Genomic DNA, 20,832 nt, shown 5'->3' with positions numbered 1-20,832 from the left:
AACATCAAAAGTCAATAATCTGAACGCAATAAACGATAAAACTTGGTTCAGTAGGACCTGACTGCTATGTTAAGCGTGGATAAGAACAACCACACTCATCCAAACTCTTCGTCACGACCATAAAACTACTGAAAATGTAAATCAAATGCGTAATGTGAACATGCGTTCAATCCAATACATGTTTTCTAAATTTACCATTGCACAGTGTATGTGTTCTTTTTACTAACAAGTGTCTGGTTTAAATAATAGTGTATATTTAATTCTCTTTAACAATATATACCTTCCTTGATTTTAATTTTATTTATTTATTACATATCACATCACTTTAAACAAATTAAACCCTTCTTTAATTAACGTGATCTCTTAATCTTCTCTTTTATTCGCACAAATAAAATAAATAGTTGTTCAATTTCAAATTCAAAATCTGATTTAGAAAAAAACTGTTAACTTATTATAAATAATATATTTTATATGTATATTTAATATTTTTTATTTAATTTAATTCAGATTTAACTCAAATTGCCCTTAAATATAATAGATGAGTCTAATATTAAAAAAAAATTATATAAAAAAATACCCAAACTTAAAATCTTACTTAAGTAACATTGAATTATTTTACTACTTAATATATTAAAAATTCATAAAATAATATATAAGTAAAACACTTATCGATTTAAAATAATTATCTAATTTAAGACATATTCACAGAGGCTATCATACTAACTTATTATATCATACTTTTAAACATCTCCTACTAATTAAATCTTTATATAATTATCGTGAAATCTGAACAGATAATAACACAAAATAGTTTAACTAAAGTAGTAAGTTGCAGGACAATTTAAATTAGTGACAACTGATTCTTATATTATCATATTTTTCGTTAATGAATATTATTTAGTGCTGACCTTGGGTTTGAATTATAAAATTGACCGTCCAAATTGAATTATGTCTTTAGCGGTAGGCAAAAAAAAGGTCAGTATTTTTAATATAGAAATTAAAACAGTTCTTATACATTCACAAAGTATATATAATTAGTGAGAGATAATTAAAAAAAATGACGAGTGATATAACACAAAAATAAATAAATAGTAAAGTGTATACAAATTACAAATCTTTAATTTTACGTAAAACTAATAAGATTTTAGCTCTCAAAGTTGTAAAATAAAAATATGTGTGATTCTCAGATATCGCTTTCAGCCTTTCACTTTAATGGCGCAATATTATTTTCTTTTCATTCCCAAGCTGTGAGCAACTAAGTCTTCTTCCCAGTTTATCAATAAAATAATTGTACTTTTATATCTTTTCTCACGTTATCCAGGGATATCCAAATCTTGATGCTATTTTATTTTGGAATTTTCCTGCTTTCAAGGTGTGATAGATGCCTCGGATTCTCGAATATGAATGTCCCTTTATCTGAGACGGTTGTGGTTAAGTGCTGCTTTTTTCTTTTTAAGTTGAGTATAAATAATCTAATTAGAAAAATGTGTTGTGTACTACTTTTACGGGTATTATAGTTTTAATTTAAACAATCATGTAAATTAGTTTTACTATTAATATAATTATAAGAGACAAGAGCAAATAGTTTAGAAAAAAAATCATTACAAAGTAATAATAAATATCTAAAAGTGACAATAGACACACATGTAATGAAAACTATAAGAATTTCCTTAAAGCCAAGATAAATATGAACTAAAACAAAATGTTTATTATTCTTTGATAATAAAAAACAAAAAATGCTAAATAATATTTTTTAAAGATATGAGTCACTCTTTTTGTAAACAAGAATATTTATAGATTAAAATAGTTAAAAATGTTAGTATTTTTATACTTAATATATCCTTATTTAAATTTTATCTATTTTATTTATTATTCTTTAACATTTTATCAACTCCCTTTTTGATCGATAACTAAATGAGAGAAGTGATCAATAAGAAGTAAATTATTAACTATATATTAAATAGATATATAATTAAAAAATATATTCTTAATTTTTTAGAAACAAGTTTTAAAGCATGTGTAAAAATAGAAAAAAAAAAATCATCTTTTATTTGTCTCTGTCTCTGATTCGTTGACCAGACTTGAAAAGAAATACAGGATGTCAGTTGAAAGGTCTTAACATTTCATTGATTGTTGAAGAAACGATAAAGACTCAGATTTATTTATTAATATGTTTTTATTTATTTCTAATTTATTGATATGGGACTTTTATGTATATTTTTTTTGGTTGATTAAATGTATTTATTTTCAAAAAATAAAGACTTTGGTTTAATATGAAAATTAAATTAAAAAACCACAACATTATACATTTATACGAAAAATTAAAAGTTACATATGTGTGTTAAAAAAATGAGGAGGTGCTAAATCCTACATGTGTCCATCCTTTAACCTATATTCCTTCTATTTGTCTTCCACTTGCTAGTTTAAAAGAGTATTTTATAAATGAAAAGGTGTAGTTAATGTTCATATTTATATAAAAATTATATAATAATTGGTTTTATATCATTTTTATTATTAGTTGTCTTTCTTTTGTTATAAATACATAAAATACTTAAAAATAAATAAAAAGGGTACAATTAAAAATTGATTTTATATCATTTTTAGTATTAGTTGTCTTTCTTTTATTATAAATACATAAAACACTTAAAAATAAATAAAAAGAGTACAATTTAAAAATAATAACACACACATATAAGTAACACAAAGAGCATTATATGAGGGCACGAGAGTCAATAGAAAGGTAGTGGTGACTTCTTTTGGCTATTTAAATAATCTAAGGGTCTTCTTAACCAGTGTCTTGAGATAAATGGTTAAAAAACAATCAATAATAAAATTTCACTAAAAAATCATGTTATAAATATATTAAATATGATAAAAAAATGTATTAGTAATATTTTTAGTGGAAATTTTTGTTTTGTTTATCAGTAGTTTGATTTAAAAAATAAAAGGGCTGTATTGATAATATTTTTGTTTTTTTTTTTTTTTATCAATCAATTTCCTTTGCATTTGCCAATGATTTAAAACAAGTGAATAAACACGATGATAACTAATTAAGTAATAAAAAACTAAATTACTTTTAAGAATATGCATCCAGCCAAACAACATGGCTTTGAATGATAATTGCATTGATGACAAACATGTTAATAGGAAATCAATAATTGATATGGTAAATGATTACAGCTTAATAATTGGAGCGTGAACTAATTTCTTAGTTTGGTGCTAGTAAACGTGTTAGACGAAACGAAGTATTATTTCTTCTATTTTAAATTGACCATTGTTGAAGTTATTTTGTAAAACAAAGCTTCAATACACCAATAAGCAACTTAGTTAATGAAAAAATTTCACTTAATTACAACTATTGTTTATTTATTAAAAGTTTTACTAACACGATACTTTAAACTATTACATTCATTATTTGTCTGGGACAGTATTAAAAAAAAAAAAAAAACGTTGTATTGAAATATTAAAATAACATTTATTATAATTTATAAATAAAAAGGAATTGGACTTGGAGTTAAAGATGGTACAATTTAATTTCACTATATGAGTGAAATAAATGATATTTAGAACAAAAAATTCTGTTGCTTAGTTTTTATTGACTGAAATACCAGGGTTGTTTTTTCCTTCTTTTACATTATCCTTATGCAGGCGTAGCGATGTTCCATGACGGCAGAGGAAATGATTTTTCTGGTCTTTTGCCTATATTATGTGGATCTTTACTACTCATTTGGCAAGACTATGAAATAAGACAGAAGATAGCTTCATATATTTGGGGAATTGTGGGGGTACACTTTTCGTCCTAATTAACTAACGTAATGTTAACCTCCACCACACGTATGCGTATCGGTTCCTAAAATGCACGAGATAAGCTCACGGGACGAGCATGGTCACATTTACATTCGTACTCATTTTTATTTATATTATATCATTCATCGTATTTTTACTTTTTTTTCTATCCGCTTTACAATGTTTACTCAGTGTGAAAATATAATAACCCGGAAATATATTACTGGGATGAATATAAAATTTAAGGAATTGGAAAATTTGTATAAGTGGCAGACAGTTGATGTGGGAGGGATCATAGCGTCAACGGAATGTTGAAAGAGGTGATGACGTTATAATTCTAATGAATCCATAACACTCTAACTTCACTTTTTTTAATTATTATTTATTTAATTACCGAGAAAACTCCAAATAAGTCGAAATCAGCCGCTATTTAACGCCCAACTTCACCTGCAAGAACTGCACTCTCAGTTTATGCTCACAATTTTAGTAACCGAGTCCAAGTGGCCACTTTCCATACCTGAAACAACCGGTCTCCGGAACAACACTTGCCAATATGATAGCTTACCTGGAGCACTTCGTGCATGCAAACGACACTGAATCCAGCCAAGACGACGACGTTTCAAGCCTGTCCAAGGCGCTTGACCTTCAAGCCACCACCGACGACTGCGGCCCCGCCGGAATCGCCACCAAAGATTTCGGCGGCATGAAATCCGTCAAACCCTTGGCCTTCATAAGACCAGCCTCCGCCGCCGACGTCGCTCGAGTGGTGACAGCGGCGGCGAAGTTTCCGAATCTGACGGTGGCGGCGCGAGGGAATGGACACTCGATAAACGGCCAGGCCATGGCGGAGCAAGGAGTGGTCCTGGACATGCGCGGCATGGAGGATTTTGAGGTTGTGTGGATAGATGGCTCGCCTTACGTGGACGTTTCGGGAGGGGCATTATGGGAATACGTCCTTAAACGGTGCGTTCTGGAGTTCGGACTAGCCCCGAGATCGTGGACGGATTATCTGGGTTTAACGGTGGGAGGAACCTTGTCCTACGCTGGCGTTAGCGGTCAAGCTTTCCGTTACGGTCCACAGACATCGAACGTAACGGAATTGGAAGTTGTAACTGGGAAAGGCGAAACGTTGTGTTGCTCACAAACCCAAAACTCTGAGCTTTTCTTTGGTGCGCTTGGTGGTTTAGGACAATTCGGTATTATTACCAAAGCTAGAGTCGTTCTTCAACGACCTCCAGATATGGTTCGTTGAGTTGTTTCCAAATAAATTAATATTAATTAGGAGTTTTTATTTATTTATTTATTTTATGTCTCTGGTGGTGTGATTAGGTGAGATGGATAAGGGTTGTTTACTCTGAATTTGAGGACTTCGCTGGGGATGCAGAGTGGCTAGTGGTTGAAGGGAAGTGCTCTGACTACGTTGAAGGCTTCGTTTTTGTGAACAAAGATGAGCCCACCAATGGATGGCCCACTGTGCCATTGGACCCGGAACAGGTGTTCGACCCGATTCATATCCCTCCCGGTGCTGGCCCAGTCCTATATTGCTTGGAACTCGCTCTTCACTATCGCAACCAGGATCATCCTTCTCACGTTGATACGGTAACTAACTACCCCTATTTTCTCCTCTCTCATCTGCTGTACAGTACATGACCCAGTTTTGACCTAGGTAGTTCCTAAGTAGGTCCCAGTAATTCCCTTAATTGTTGAGCACTATTTTATGTGGGGCCCTACGTAAAAGAGTCAATACAAGCAGAAATTATATTCATTTTATCCTCTGATAATTAATAAAATTTAAATTATATATTCATTTTATATAATAGAAATTATTAATATACTTAGAAAAATTTGCGATAGCATGAAATTTAGCAACGGAGGGATTGGAGGGGATGGTTTAATTTATTTACCGTCCAAGGTCCACCTAGATGACTTAGAGCATGTGTGTTGTCCAGGGTTTTGGGCTGGTTCTAATCCTTTTTATTTACGAATGTTATGATTAAAAAATTGCCTGTGATGAAGTTGAAATGGTTGCTGAAAACCGACGATACGGTAATGATGTTTGTTCCGTTGGATTTTCTGACGCACATAAAAGCCAATGCCTTAGTTCAAATTAGCGTAGTGGAGTGTACTTGGCTTGGCTTCTGCTTTGTCATAATTGTCTCGAGGTCACATTCCTTTGTGGCTATAAATTGGTAATGTAACATCAGTAGATGCTCCATAGCGCTGATCATTGAGATCTCGCTGACGTTACGGTCCCCACAGCTCTAGAAATGGCCAAAAAGCCATCATTTTCTGGAATCTGTAAAGTGAGGGTCGTATGATGGCGTAAATAGTATCCCATCGATGTTCAGCAAATAAATTGAATATTCAATGTTCAGTGTTAATTGCTCACACTAATGCCCTGCTCTGCCTTCTTTCTTTGGTGGTAGAATGTGAGTGGATTGCTTGGACGGCTACGATTCATTGAGGGTCTGAAGTTCCAGTTGGACGTGGGATACATGGAGTTCTTGCTACGTGTAAAGCGTGTGGAGGAACACGCAAAACGCAACGGCACCTGGGATGCGCCTCATCCTTGGCTGAACCTGTTCGTGCCACAGTCGAACATGGTTGATTTTGATCGTGAGGTGTTCAAGAAGATCCTCAAGAACGGGGTCGATGGGCCCATTTTAGTCTACCCCCTCTTGCGAAACAAGTACGTTCTTGGTTCTCTAGTTAGTAGTTAGTGGTTACCCTTCATCAAACTATACTATACAATATAATCATCTATCTATAGTAGTTACCATTCGCACTATACCAAACAAGTACGTAAATGAATTTTACAGACAGAGAGAAGTGATCAATATGATAATCATAATACAATGGAACATGAAAGGAAAGATAAAAAGAGACAAGGGATGTAAAACGGGCGTCGATTCTATTTAAATATTTATGAATTTATAGTCGGTAATGGTAAACGAGTGAGCTTGCTGAACCGCTGATTCGAACGGGGTGGTTAAGATTTCAAGGGAGACCATGAAATATTCGTTAAGGTCAGCCATAATGGGACCATCGAGTGTACCATATTTTGGTCGTCAATCGATTCATAAGCTGTTCATCATACTGACAGTCGTACGTACCATCTTACTCTGTGCTCGACCCTACTGTATGACATTCATTCCAAATTTCCAATTTCTCTCGGTGCATCGACTAAGGCGGTAGTTGCAGCTCGCCAGCTCTGGCTGGTTAGCGAAAACAAAGATACAGTGGGACCCCTACCATCTTCTTTATAAATAATTGTTGTTTCTTTATTAATTTGTTTTACGCTTGGTTAACCACCTCATTAAATACTAAATACAATCGCTGCATGCATGCAGTTGCTGATCTGAGAGGGAAAAATGGTAAGTCAGAGGAGTGGGAAATTCCCTTTAGAGCTGCAAATTAAAATATCTTTTTAATTCCAACCAATGTAGCTATCATGGTCAGTGTTACCAATTGAGAATCGACAGGGATATTTGTTCGCCAACCGGATTACATTGTTACCAATTCGTGGGGGTGGAATTTGGTTCTTCGAGGGTCCCCCATGGCCAATCTATTGATCAATACATGATCAGGGTTCGGTTCGGATCAATGAAGAGGACAATTACTGGTCGAAGTCATGCGCATTGAATTGACCTCATGCGTTACTTCAATATGAAATTAATGAAATTGAAAAGATAATATTCCTTTTATGTAATAATCTAAATACAGTTCAGTTATTTTAAAGTCAGAACACTTAAAAAATAGAAATTATACATATTTATTTACTATTAATTTAAATTTAAATAGAATTAACTTTAAATTTTAAAAAATGATATTGATTTTTTTATTTTATGCATCTCCTTACTTTTTAAAATAAAGCAGGTGGGACAGTCGTCACTCGGTGGTGGTGCCGGACAGCGACATCTTCTACATAGTAGCATTGCTCCGATTTACTCCACCACCCCCAAAGGGACCACCCACTGAATTCTTGGTGGAGCAAAACCATGAGATTATTCGGTTTTGCTCAAGCAGAGGCTTTGATTTCAAGCTATACTTTCCTCACTATCAGTCACGAGAGGAATGGATGAAACACTTTGGGAATCAATGGACCAGATTTCTGGAGAGAAAAGTCAATTTTGACCCTATGGCTATCCTTGCGCCAGGACAGAAAATCTTCTCCAGAATCTCTCAACCTTGCTCAATCACATAACTAGAATGTAAGAATACTTCTTATCCATTGTACTTTTTCTTTTCTTTTTTATTATTTTTCTCCTCAGCTTATGCTGTTTACTATGTAACGTTGAAGCTATATTGTAAGCGAAATTTATAGGACAAATTAATAAGGACTTTGGTTTTCTCGCAGTCTATCGATGATTTGATGGTAGGATTACATCTAAGTAAATCAAACACTATGGACTATGACCAAAGTGATAGGCTCATAGCAGATCAAAGTATAGTCATGGTGATACATGAGATGTAAATGTAAAGCTTAATTAATGGTAAGTGTCATTTCCATCCTATTCCTAGCTATATATTCAGCAAAGTAGCAAGTGCTTGTCGACCAGTCCTTTTTTCCCTCGGTCCATTTGGAATTTAATCTTTCAGAACCTGCGTACCAATCATCATTATGGACCGCCCACTACACATATATATGCGCCTTATTCAGACAATAATTTTAACTGGTGTTGATGTTTCAGTTCCAAGTTTGTCTCCTTAATCTGTTCACTTGACCATAGTTATAATTGCTCTTTGGAATAGATAAAGAAAATCAAAATTGAATGCTGAAATATATATAATAGTAATCAATGTAGCTTCAAAGTACATTTAACTTCAATACTTCGAAACAAAATGCTTTTAAAAAATTCAGGTTAAATTACTTTATAAACCCATATATATTGATTAAAATTTAATTTTTGATCGTTACAATTTTAAAACTATAATTAAATCCTTTTAGTTCTAATATTTCATAATTAAGTTTCTACAAACTAATTACGTTAAAAATATCCGTTGAGTATAACTTCTAGAAAGACATTTTAATATGATAGTAATTTATAATCATGGGATAAAAATATTTTAACATCCCACGGGTATCTATGAATACTCATTAGAGGTAAAAATAGGAAAAGAAAGTTTTTTCAATTTCTATATTTTTCTGATATTTTATTTTTCAAAATATAATTTTTTTTAAATAATATTTTCCTTAATAATAATGGAACTAAGAGGTCATTAGGTGTATTTTTTTGTCACGATTTTTTATTCTCTTATGTGAATGAGGATGACAAAAAAGTTGCATTTAAAAAAAATTAAACTGGGAAAAAACAGAAGCTAAAATTACTTTTTTTAAGATAAAACGATTAATATAACCGATCATGTAATAAAAATATAAAAGACAAATGGATATAAGACGAGTATGGAAATTAGGACTCGGTCATCTAGCAAAATATTAAGGAAACATGACATGCATTTCAGAAACTGCAACAGTTAGTCAAAAGCAATTGTAATTAAAATAAGCCTATACTGTCAACTTAAAAAAAAAATTATTATTTTTTTTTAGAAAAAGAACGAGCTGGGCCCAAATCTATTGCAACATTTACGTTAACTACTACCTTGCGAAATGTCAAATGTACGAAACTAAAAGTATTTTTAAGATTTATTCACCGTAATTTTTCTTATCCATAATTTTTTTTTCCTTTTATCATTTTTTTATCTCTATTCTGCTTTTGTTGCTACAACGTTGTAGTTGCGTTGTAAGGAAAAGTTACTGTCATTTTTTTTTCTTTACAACAGAATTGATTGTTCTTTTTTCCTTGCTGTACCTGTAATTTAATCTTTTTATAGGCTGCATATGGACCGCCACTACGTATACATATATGCGCTTTAGAAAGATCAATGAATAAAAATAACAAAATAATAATAATCATATATATATATATATATAAATATAATTTTATATTTTAATCTATTTAAAATTGTTTATCATCTTCAAATTTAAAAATATATTTTAAATTTCACTCGTATTTATAAAAAATTTTATGTAAAAAACTAATAAATTTATTAAATATTTTTAAGATATTAATAATTTATTATATTCTAAAATCATTAATGTCATGACATTCATTTGTTTTTTTATTATTTATGATTTTTTCTAAGGCAATAAAAGTTTTTTAAAAAAGCCCAGTAAATTGAATAAAAGAAGGGAATAACTTGGAGATATAATAGAGACAAAAATAATAAAACCACTTTTACTTAGTTGCAGATAATAAAATGTTAATACGATTAACGTTTTAAAAAGATGTCAGTAGCTATTAGTTACAACTATTTTACCAAACGATATTATTTTTACTAAATAAATATTTTAACTAATAAAATAAGTTTTTAATTAATTAAGATGTCTTGTCAAACGTATTATTTATCTTGCGTGAAAAAACAAGAGAATATTAAAATTATAATATTTTATATTTTATTAAATTATTTATAAACAAATATAATTTTACCGAAAATTTAATTCATTGTTTTTTAATTAAATTCCTAAAATTTTATTATAAATTTCCTAAAAGCTAGCAACGTCAATTTGTTAAAGTGGGGCGAAAAAATCTAACATGCCTACAAAATTATCCACGAAAAATAGATTAACAGTATTGAGTTAAATTCAACTAAAAAAATTTAAAGAAAATAGAAGACACAAGCTGACCTTTAACAATAGGAGACACAAACTAAAATAGATTAACAATAGTGACCTTCTAAAAGACACAAAATATAGAAACGTAAGACAAAATAATTGCTCATTTGATTAAATAAATGAAATAAAATAGAAAATAATTAAATAAAAATAAAATATAATAAAAGTAAGGTAAACTGAATTCTATGTTTTAAAACATCTTACTATTTGCATTTGAATTAAACAAAATTATATTGTATTTTAATTATAAAATATATCTAATAGAGAATTTAACTAAATTTAATTTCAAATTAATTAAATTAATTATTTATATAATAAAATGTATATAAAGTGTTTTGAATAGCTTAAATATTCTATTAAAAAGATTAAATTTATTCAAGATTTTTAATAATTAATTTATACTATCTATTATAAGTCTGTATTAGTATATTATGATCTTTAATATTATATTATAAGTATATGATAATATTGCATCAATTATATCTCTGTGTATTTGTATGTATGTAATAATGATAATTTTAAATAAATATAAATATATATAATTAAAAGAAAAACGTGAGTAGAATAACAGTCATTGAAAATCAATTTTACAATTACAAAATAGAATTAAAATATTGATTTGGTATAAATTGATATTAATATTCTTCTCTCTATGATTTTGAAAATTGAATTGAGGAATCAAAAAGCTCAATCTCATGAATACAAGACATTAAGGAATCAAATTGTGACTTGTGACATTGAGGAATCAGAAGACATTTTGCTCTTATTACCATTGCCACCACTTGGATAGACGGAGGAAGAGACAGAGCAATTTTCAAACTAAAATTCTGGGACGAGTTTGAAAAAGTGGAAAATAAATAAATAACATGAACACCTGGCAAACGGAAAACGCCGTCTTCGACATCCTGCAATGTTTGATTAGCTTTCCGCAAAGACGAGAATTCAAATGAATCAGACAAAAATCCAAGAAAGTAATTCACAAGATTCTATCCGATCCATTTCAACACTGGAAAAATTTCTCCATCTCTTCAAATCCGTTTCTACCTAGGGTTTATTACAGAATGTGTGGGATCCAGACTTAAGATTCCTAAGGCATTTTCCGAAACCACAAGTTCTATTAGGAGCAATTAATGTCGTTTGACGACGTGGAAAGGGTTTCGTCCAACCGGCGCCGTTTTGACGGAGAGGGTAGTTCCGATTCTTCTGATGTCGCTGATGGTACTCGCGATTCGCAACGCAAGCGAGCCAAAGTTTACGATGATTTCGAGTGAGTTTAAATGCTAGTTCCACTTTCTACTTGAGTGGCATTTGCATTACCTTGGAATGCTGATACTCTTGGCTAGGGTTTTGTTACCAACTCGCATTTGATGTTCATTTCTGAACTTGGAAACTGTAGGATAAGGTTATTGTCGTGAAATATCATATACTGATATTTTCATTTTGTTTTGTAGCGGCTCTCATTGTGCAATTCCAAGGTCTTCGAGTGCTGGGGAACCAATTGCGTCTGCTGAAAATGGGGATTGTGATAATTTTGAAGGCTCATCTCTTCGATCCAAAAATGATGCGTTTAGGTTGATGTCCGCTGGTGAGGAGAGTAACTTTGATTCTAGTTCTGTGAAAGACGGTGAAGGAGACGACCGTGACATGTCAGAAGCAGATGATCTAGAGGTCAAGATGGATCTCACAGACGATTTATTGCATATGGTAAAGATTAGTTACTGTGCTTTTTGTTTCTATTTTAATGGTTTGAAACTCTATCATTACCCCTACTCTTGTAAGTTAGGTTTTCTCGTTTTTGGATCATCCCAATCTCTGCAAAGCTGCCAGGGTTTGTAAGCAGTGGCGAACTGCTAGTGCCCATGAAGACTTCTGGAGGATTTTGAATTTTGAAGATCGGCACATATCTGTAGAGCAATGTGAGCCTGAGCACATATGTGATGATAAATTGTTATTTGTAAATATGTAATGCCTTTTAACATTCAACTATGGCTGTTGGAAATAGTGCTCTGTGCTCCTTGTAGAATCTGTAAATGTGCTGATTTAAAGCTTATGTATTCATAGTTGAGGATATCTGCAGAAGTTATCCCAATGCCACAGCAATCAGCATATCTGGTTCTTCCATTTACTTCCTTGTCATGAAGGCTATCTCTTCATTAAGGTAGTTAGCTTCTGTTGTATTTGGGTTGTCAGTCATGTTATTTGTGATTCATGCTGATTCTTGTAACATCATTTTCAGAAATCTCGAGGTTTTAACATTGGGCAGAGGACATATAGCGGACAGTTTTTTCCATGCTTTGGCCGATTGTTCTATGTTGAAAAGACTGAGCATCAATGATGCCATACTTGGCAGTGGTATTCAGGAGATATCAATTAATCATGACAGGTTGTGTCATCTTCAGTTAATAAAATGTCGTGTGATGCGAATAGCAGTCAGGTGAATGTATTTTGGGGCTTAGCTGGTGTTTAGTTGTCTTTTTACCAATGAACTAAAATGTGATTGATTGTTCTTTTTCAGGTGCCCACAACTTGAAACTATGTCATTGAAGCGCAGTAACATGGCACAGGCTGTGCTTAATTGCCCACTTTTGCAAGAGCTTGATGTTGGCTCCTGCCACAAACTGCCCGATTCTGCTATTCGCTCAGCTGCAACATCATGCCCGCAATTAGTTTCTCTGGACATGTCTAACTGTTCTTGTGTTAGTGATGAAACATTACGGGAAATATCGCTGAATTGTGCTAACCTTAGCTTTCTTGATGCATCGTACTGCCCAAACGTATCTTTGGAGGTGTTTTTTGAGTCCATAATCACTTTTTGCTTATAGATTAAATCTGCATTTATATGACATAGCTTCTTTTTTCTTTTCTTTGAAGTCTGTTAGACTGCCAATGTTGACTGTTCTGAAGCTGCACAGTTGTGAAGGAATTACCTCAGCCTCAATGGCTGCAATATCTCATAGTTATATGTTGGAGGTGTGCAATTTGTCCATTATGCTTATATTAATGAAATTTCTGGGCTAAACTTACAAGATAAGAAATGATATTACTGCCTTTTCAGGTTCTGGAGTTTGATAATTGTAGCCTGTTGACTTCAGTGTCTTTAGATCTTCCCCGACTGCAGAATATTAGATTGGTACACTGTCGCAAGTATGGCTGTCTCTATTGCCTGTTGTGTGTTTCTTTGATGCTTCAATTCACACTGTATATCTGTTCTTGTGTATCTTCTTTTCTAATTTACTTTAAATTGTTTTCCTTATCAGATTTGCTGATTTGAACTTGATGACCATAATGCTTTCTTCTATTTTGGTGTCAAATTGCCCTGCGCTTCACTGTATCAACATCACTTCAAATTCACTTCAAGTATGTCATAATTATGTTTGTCACTTTTCATTCCCATAGTTGTGTATGCTATGATAGTCTGAAGGATGGAATTTGTGGCAATGCAGAAATTAGCAATACCAAAGCAGGACAGTTTAACCACATTAGCTCTGCAATGCCAATCTTTACAAGAAGTGGATCTCTCTGAGTGTGAATCTTTGACTAACTCTGTATGCAATGTTTTTAGTGATGGTGGAGGATGCCCAATGTTAAAATCGTTAGTTCTTGATAATTGCGAGGTGTGTGAATAAGTTATTGTCTACATTTGGTGTTCATTTTCCCAAATTTGCTTATGCATGGTCTAGGCATCTTATTCAGCAATGTCATATTGTAAATTTTAAGTTGTAAAGTATGGAGTTTTGTGCTATAACTTTGTCAATTTTTTTATTTTTATTTTTTATTTTCTCAAACTCAACTTTTGGTGTTTTAATGAATTCAGAGTTTGACATCAGTTCAATTCATCAGTACCTCTTTAATCAGCCTTTCCCTTGGTGGTTGCCGGGCAATTACTAATCTTGATCTCACATGCCCTAATCTTGAGAAAGTTATTTTGGATGGTTGTGATCATTTGGAAAGAGCTTCATTTTGTCCAGTAAGTGGTATTGGTTTACAAGATGCTTTGTATTTTGTTTTGCATGTTACGAAACTTGTTAATTCTTTATGCTTTTGGCATATTGCTAAATATGTAATTAAGGCTACTGAATATTGGTATGAACGATGGAGTTTTCTGGTTGTGTGTTTTCCTGTCTTTGTTCTTTAAATAAGAAAAAGTTCGTACTTTGCAATGCAAGGCATGTGGCTTTTGTCCCTCTTTTTGATGGCAATGCTGTTGGGTTAAGTTTTTAGGCCTAGGTCCATAAAATAAACTGAAGGGGATTAACTTCTTTTGGTCTCTGATTTACAGTAGCTAGGGTCTAAAGTGTATTCTTTTCTTCATTTTCTTCTCAGGTTGGTCTTTCATATCTCAATTTGGGAATATGTCCAAAATTAAACACACTAAGCATTGAAGCACCATCTATGGTTTCACTTGAGTTGAAAGGATGTGGCGTACTATCTGAAGCACTCATTAATTGTCCACTCTTAATATCTCTGGATGCCTCCTTTTGCAGGTTATGTTGTTTGTTGTTTTCTTATGTATCCTCTTTGAATGCTGACTGATGCTTACTGCTTGCGATTACAGCCAGCTGACAGATGACTTCTTGTCTGCAACAACTGCCAAATGCCCACGGATTGAATCATTGATATTAATGTCATGCTCATCAATTGGTTCAAAAAGTCTTCATTCTCTGTATGGGCTTCCGAATTTGACTGTTCTTGACTTATCATACACTTTCTTGGTGAACTTGCAGCCTGTTTTTGAATCTTGTTCTAATCTAGAGGTTAGAGTTGCCAAAGAATGGTTTGTTATCTTTGTTTGTTTTTTAATATTATCAGTGCTAATGAGCTGGGCTTTTACTAGTCGCACTGTAATAGTACTTGAATCAGAATATTAGTATAAATAAGACTATTTAGTTAATGGTTAGTATTGTGTACTCATCTCCTGACATCATATCCTTGTAATTTCAATCTCTCTTCTCATCTCTTTCCACCTTATTCCATATAATTTTAACCATTTATATGATTTGTCTTAATCTTTTCTGATGTTGCTACATCGATTTCTCCTGTTTCATGAAGGTGTTAAAGTTGCAGGCATGCAAATATCTCACTGACACATCACTTGAACCTCTTTACAAAGGAGGTGCGTTACCAGCACTTCAGGAGTTGGACCTGTCTTATGGAACCCTCTGTCGGTCAGCCATAGACGAGCTTCTTTCTTGCTGCACAAACCTCACTCATGTGGGTTTGAATGGCTGTGTGAATATGCATGATTTGAATTGGGGAAACAGTCGTGGGCAGATTGACTATTTGCCTGCTGCAAACACTCCATTGGGGGCAATTTCTCATGAGAATGTCCGCGAAACAAGTGAGCAATCTACCCGCTTACTGCAGAACCTCAATTGTGTCGGATGTCCAAATATTAGGAAGGTTGTCATTCCATTGAGGGCAGATTGTTGCCATTTATCATCTTTAAAGCTTTCACTGTCAGCAAATTTGAAAGAGGTTGATGTTACATGTCTCAACTTATCTGTTCTTTCTTTAAGGTATGGTTGGCTGTCCAATAAATGTGGGTTGATATCTATCCTTCTCACATCATATATGATGATGTTTTAACTTGTCTGTTCAGCAATTGTTCCTCTTTGGAAATTTTGAAGCTAGAGTGTCCAAGATTGACCTCTCTATCCCTTCAGGTATTATCAATTTATCATACCTGCTAATATTTATTTATTGATGCACTTGTAATGTTTTGAATATTGGCACTTAGTTCTTTTTATTTTAGATATACATTATAATATATTATTATGTCATATGTAGGTTATATTCTCTGCATTAAAGCTGTTATCAGCCATCGTCCATCATCTTACCAAGTGAAATTTATTGCAATGTTTTTTTAAAACATTCACCTGCTTTGTATCACTGAATTTTCTTGGCTTGGGTTGTCTAGCTCCTTTTTTAAGCTTAATATAATTGAGTATTTTCCTGTTTCAAGGTGTTTTTTTATCACTAAAGGGTTGCATAACTCTGTTTTGGATTTGAGATTGGCTTTTGGTGTTCCACCAGGAATGTAGCATGTTTGATATTTATTGGCTTGGGATATTGTTGATCAAACTTACATTCAAAATCTTCCAACTGGCCCTTGATTATTGCCTCAAACCTATTTGTTTTATTAATTTTTTGGTATTGATGCTTTGGCTTTTCAGTCGTGCAATATTGGTGAAGAAGCTGTTGAAGCTGCTATTTCAAAATGCACTATGCTGGAGACTCTTGATGTTCGCTGTTGTCCAAAGGTGAGAGCAAACTCAGTTTTGTTATATTCCTCCATTACTTTGTGTGTTGTCTGCTGCTTTTAGTAATTTTAGCTAATTAACCTTTTCATACATGATGGAATAATGCTTAACTGTTTTTGGTTGTGTTCTTCAACTATTATTGTATACTTGGTGGTGCTTCATAGATAAGCTCAATGAGCATGGGGAGATTCCGTGCAATTTGTTCAAGATTGAAGTGTATATACAGCAGCATGTCTACTTAATGAACTTGATCAAGAATATCAAATTTTTTCCTAGTGCTTGTTCACTTGGATTGAAGGTTCTATTGGTAATAAAATCTGGTTATTTCCTCATGTGTTGTAAATGGTAAATTCTTAATTTGTTTGTGTTTGTTTGGCATATAGATACCAGGTCTATTATGTATTATTGCAATAATACTTATCTGTTGTACTTGAAATTCTTGTAAATCTTACATTTCAATTTTCAGCTTATATTTTCTAAAGCAGTCTAATGAATCCGTTTGTCGTGAAGAATACATTTTTGGTCCTTCGTGCAGCATGACCTTGAAATAGTATATCATTATGCTGTAAATTATGCGTTATGATCATTAACAAAATATAATAACAAAGCATATTTGTATAGTTATTTAACTTGTTTGTACATTAATATGCAGTTAGCATCATTAGGAATTTATGATTAATATCTAGATGTCTATGGGAAAATTTTGACATGCTCTTATTATGTTTTTAAACATCCATTTTCCCAGATTTTGACTTGTTATTGTAGTTAGTTTAGTTTTAATGATAGTTTTTTGGTCGTAAATAATATATATAGACTTTTTTTGGTCAACAATAATATAGACTAAATGCCATCTTCCTACACCACTCCACTGCAATAGTTGTCTGACTATTGCAGCGTCAGCAAAAACAATTAAATGGAGGATATGGACAAGTCAATTTGTCATATCGATCTTCCACGCAATTTGCTTCATAACTTTCGTCTTGTACTTTGGATATTGAAAAGATTTCATTGAAAAACAAGCTTAAATGGCGCCATTTGTTCTCTATGGGTTAACGAGGTTATTGTGAATTTTTAAGATAGAAACTGGACAAGTCAACCTTCTTGATACGTTTTTTGTTCTTAATTGATGTACTGAAGCAGATATTGTGTTCGAAATTCGAACAACATTGATCTTGTCTATGCGGGGTGAGGGGGCAAGGGTGGGGTTTCGTTTGTTGCCGGAATGGCATGCTAAATCGCCAGATTAATGTTAATAGGGTTTTATATCTGCAACTTCGATTGCATTCTATGGGTAAAGGCTGCCAACTATTAGATAGCATGAATTATGCTTTGTCCAACCTAATTGTCCATCCAGAAAATGGAGAATAATGAAACCTACTAATGCAACCAAAAAGTGGGGCCAGCGTTTCCAAATATTCAACTGACAATCCCACTTATTTGGATGACATTGTAAAAAAAAATAGAAAATAAGATATAAAGAAAATAAAAAGTCCAGTTGTTATTCCCAGATAACACGTTGTCTGCAGTTTTTATTCCCACCGAAGGAAGGACAGGACTTATATTCCTGCACTATTTTGGTTTTCATCGCTTGCTAAGTTAACTAACTTCTAATTGTAATATAGCCTTTCGTACATCGCTATGTACAAATTAAGGGTCGATTTTAATATATGACTCGAGAAAATTAGTTAGTTAATATATACATACAAGGAAGTTATCTGTTGATGATTTTATTTGCTCTTTATATCACACAGAAGATAAAGAAAAAAAAAAGAAGATCGGCAACTCAATCTTTTTCAAATTGATACATAAAAAACTATTTGTGTTGTAAGGTCAACCTTTGGCACTTTGGTTTCTACAATCATTACTAAGCTGGCGGCTAACACTCAAAAGGCGAACAAGTGTGTTAGCTGTTCATAGGATCGATTCTAGTTGCTTTAATTCAGGGTCTAAACTCCCAGTTTCCACGTGTTCCGGTTCCCTGTATGAATCAGCTATAGCCTTTCCCTTACTTAGCACATCCGAAGGTACGGTTTGTAAGAGACTGAAACAAAAAGCCTATAAGAATCGCATCTTTCTCAGTTATATTGCAGTGAGTTGTTGACATGACACGAGAGGAAAAATGTACCAACAGGCAGAGGGGATATTAAGAACTAGAAAAACAACGAAAATCTCTTAACAAATCACCTGTCCAGAGCATTAAGGGCAGAATTGATTTTTGTCTTCATTGACTTGACTGAGGCTTCAGGATCATTTCTTGATGCATTCAGAAGCAAGGAATCAAGTTCTTCCAGCGACCTTCAGAAACAGAATTCTTCAGTTGATGTTTGATCTTTTCATCATGATCAAATTTATTTCTTTGCAGCCTATAGCTAAAAGGTTAATTGTGAGAGTTAATTCATGTGCGCACACATACATACACCACCCAAACCTTATATTTGAAGGAAATTGATTATAATACCTCAGACATTCATCAACATTGTTGAATGCAGTTTTACCATAGCCACTGTCAGATGCATACTGTGCCACCTACAAAAAGATTGTGAAGCTCTAATTAACCTTCATACGGACACAGAGACAAAAATTTGCTTGATAACGAAGGCAGCAGGGCTGTATCAAGCAGTTTACTATTCCTCATCTTTATTTTTTTACTTGAGCAAATAGAAGCTTGGCATCAGACTACAGAATCGAGGAACTGTGTAAAGCTGTAAATATATGAATACTTTATATTCAATTACAAAAAGCCTCAGAAGGCTTTCAACTGAATCTCTCACAGCATAGAGCTCTAAGTAATTTTTTGGAATTAGTAGACAAAACTTGTTCACATAAAACAGAAATGCAAGAGGGGTTGAAGGAAGCCATTACTTACCGCTCTAATATTTATGCGAAGTGATGCTGCAGGCCCCGAACGAAGCAGAGACCGGCAGAGGGCAAATTGAGGCTCATCAGCCTCTAATGTTTTTTCTGTAGCAGTAGAAAGAAAAGCATAAGCTTAGGCAATCTTCAATTAGGAATGCTGCAAACCATGACACATGAATCGAAAGAATGTATGTTTACAGGCCTTACAATGATCTCATAATTTCCAATCAGAAATATATTTCAATAAATTTGCATTTGTAAAGCGTTAATTTGTTTTTTAATCGTTAGCTTAGCAAAATAGAGAAACAAATAAACCGGGAAAGTTGGAAGCATGGAAGGAAAACAATACAAAAATTCAAAATGTTGGAATCACAGAGATGATCTAATATCCGTATCTAGCACAACAAAGGCATTACCCAAGTCTTTGATCTGAAACTGTGTAAGTATGACAGCTGGTACATAAGCCTCCAGAGGATCAAGCTTTTTTCTAGAGCATTCCAAAACAAATCAGATTTAAGAAACATTTATTTAAATCCGACATCAACAATACAATACCTACCATAAATAAAATTCAAATTCTAGTAATTCAAGGGATAAGCATTATTAAACCATTTTAAGGAAGCCAAAATTACGAATGCTTATTCATGTAAAGATGAAAGCTAACTCGTAAATGCTAACAAAACTAACTATTGATCATAGGAACTAACTAACTAACTAATAACAGCTAACTTAACTAACCATTACAAACACTAATATTACTATAAAAGGAAAATTCATGACTTAGTAATCATACCTCTTAACATACTTATCTAAAATACTTGCATGGGCTGCATCACCTGCAACGAGGAAGAAAGTGGATCATAAAACTAAGTCTAAAACCAACCTAATAATAATAATTGGGTGAAAGAGTGAGACGCATACGATTAGGAATGAGAAGAAAGTGGGAGAGAACGAGAGAGAGGGACACCACGCGCCGGCCTTCCCGCCATGTTGGGGGTGACAGTGCGCATCTCACACGCTTCGTCTTCCAAGTGGGACAATGCAAGTTGCTAACGTGCGCAGGGGTGGCAAGTGAGGCCATGTCCACACAACATAATAATCAGAGACAGTCTCTCGGCGGGATTTGATGCCGATAACGGAACCGATTCGGTGGGTCTTACTCTTATCTTCTTAGTTGTGACTCTTGTCTTTCACTAACCACTTCTCTTATTCTCCCTTCTTTATTTCAATTTTCTAACCTATTTTTAATTGTTAGTT

General features: G+C 33.2%; 3 protein-coding genes across 6 annotated transcripts; 2 read left to right on the top strand and 1 right to left on the bottom strand.

Moving 5' to 3' along the window:
- Nucleotides 1-4,265: 4,265 nt before the first annotated feature.
- On the top strand, nucleotides 4,266-7,990 carry LOC113866235 (cytokinin dehydrogenase 7). The gene is made up of 4 exons (XM_027501116.1): nucleotides 4,266-5,029; nucleotides 5,116-5,385; nucleotides 6,213-6,475; nucleotides 7,663-7,990. Exons 1-4 carry the CDS (start codon nucleotides 4,340-4,342, stop codon nucleotides 7,988-7,990), a joined length of 1,551 nt encoding a protein of 516 aa, XP_027356917.1. The 5' UTR covers nucleotides 4,266-4,339.
- Nucleotides 7,991-11,191: 3,201 nt separating this feature from the next.
- On the top strand, nucleotides 11,192-17,222 carry LOC113864521 (F-box/LRR-repeat protein 15-like). 2 transcript variants are annotated; one of them, XM_027498336.1, is made up of 17 exons: nucleotides 11,192-11,726; nucleotides 11,911-12,163; nucleotides 12,243-12,375; nucleotides 12,521-12,617; nucleotides 12,696-12,893; nucleotides 12,975-13,245; nucleotides 13,331-13,429; nucleotides 13,515-13,603; nucleotides 13,717-13,816; nucleotides 13,903-14,073; nucleotides 14,274-14,426; nucleotides 14,783-14,943; nucleotides 15,015-15,213; nucleotides 15,509-15,975; nucleotides 16,059-16,122; nucleotides 16,633-16,719; nucleotides 16,884-17,222. In XM_027498336.1, exons 1-17 carry the CDS (start codon nucleotides 11,590-11,592, stop codon nucleotides 16,959-16,961), a joined length of 2,757 nt encoding a protein of 918 aa, XP_027354137.1. In that variant the 5' UTR covers nucleotides 11,192-11,589; the 3' UTR covers nucleotides 16,962-17,222. The 2 variants fall into 2 exon arrangements, with proteins under 2 accessions (XP_027354137.1, XP_027354138.1); XM_027498337.1 differs by lacking the exons at nucleotides 16,633-16,719; nucleotides 16,884-17,222 and adding an exon at nucleotides 16,470-16,610 and having other exon boundaries at nucleotides 11,381-11,726.
- A 1,195-nt stretch (nucleotides 17,223-18,417) lies between these two features.
- LOC113865497 lies at nucleotides 18,418-20,753 on the bottom strand. 3 transcript variants are annotated; one of them, XR_003504993.1, is made up of 7 exons: nucleotides 20,497-20,753; nucleotides 20,369-20,411; nucleotides 19,992-20,062; nucleotides 19,586-19,680; nucleotides 19,178-19,245; nucleotides 18,904-19,088; nucleotides 18,418-18,760 (listed from the first exon to the last, which is right to left on the bottom strand). XR_003504993.1 is itself a non-coding variant. In XM_027500093.1 (7 exons), exons 1-7 carry the CDS (start codon nucleotides 20,654-20,656, stop codon nucleotides 18,631-18,633), a joined length of 666 nt encoding a protein of 221 aa, XP_027355894.1. In that variant the 5' UTR covers nucleotides 20,657-20,745; the 3' UTR covers nucleotides 18,420-18,630. The 3 variants fall into 3 exon arrangements, 2 of the variants coding, with proteins under 2 accessions (XP_027355894.1, XP_027355893.1); XM_027500093.1 differs by having other exon boundaries at nucleotides 18,420-18,760; nucleotides 18,904-19,014; nucleotides 20,381-20,411; nucleotides 20,497-20,745; XM_027500092.1 differs by having other exon boundaries at nucleotides 18,423-18,760; nucleotides 18,904-19,014; nucleotides 20,497-20,745.
- Nucleotides 20,754-20,832: the final 79 nt, after the last annotated feature.

The sequence above is a fragment of the Abrus precatorius genome, unplaced genomic scaffold, assembly GCF_003935025.1.
Source record: "Abrus precatorius isolate BTA unplaced genomic scaffold, Abrus_2018 Scaffold4, whole genome shotgun sequence".
In the NCBI taxonomy this organism is placed as follows: domain Eukaryota; kingdom Viridiplantae; phylum Streptophyta; class Magnoliopsida; order Fabales; family Fabaceae; genus Abrus; species Abrus precatorius.
Note: the sequence above shows the minus strand (reverse complement) of the source record. Positions and strands in the feature narration are given on the sequence as shown.

Coding starts and splice junctions, on each gene's coding strand:
- LOC113865497 (XM_027500092.1), bottom strand. CDS start 20,656: ATGGCCTCACTTGCCACCCCTGCGCACGTTAGCAACTTGCATTGTCCC. Junction 19,015..19,177: donor AATGTTGATGAATGTCTGAG/GTATTATAATCA, acceptor CTGTTTCTGAAG/GTCGCTGGAAGAACTTGATT. Junction 18,761..18,903: donor GCCCTTAATGCTCTGGACAG/GTGATTTGTTAA, acceptor TTTTTGTTTCAG/TCTCTTACAAACCGTACCTT.
- LOC113864521 (XM_027498336.1), top strand. CDS start 11,590: ATGTCGTTTGACGACGTGGAAAGGGTTTCGTCCAACCGGCGCCGTTTT. Junction 13,430..13,514: donor CTCATAGTTATATGTTGGAG/GTGTGCAATTTG, acceptor CTGCCTTTTCAG/GTTCTGGAGTTTGATAATTG. Junction 14,944..15,014: donor CTGGATGCCTCCTTTTGCAG/GTTATGTTGTTT, acceptor TTGCGATTACAG/CCAGCTGACAGATGACTTCT.
- LOC113866235 (XM_027501116.1), top strand. CDS start 4,340: ATGATAGCTTACCTGGAGCACTTCGTGCATGCAAACGACACTGAATCC. Junction 5,030..5,115: donor TTCAACGACCTCCAGATATG/GTTCGTTGAGTT, acceptor TGGTGTGATTAG/GTGAGATGGATAAGGGTTGT. Junction 6,476..7,662: donor TACCCCCTCTTGCGAAACAA/GTACGTTCTTGG, acceptor AAAATAAAGCAG/GTGGGACAGTCGTCACTCGG.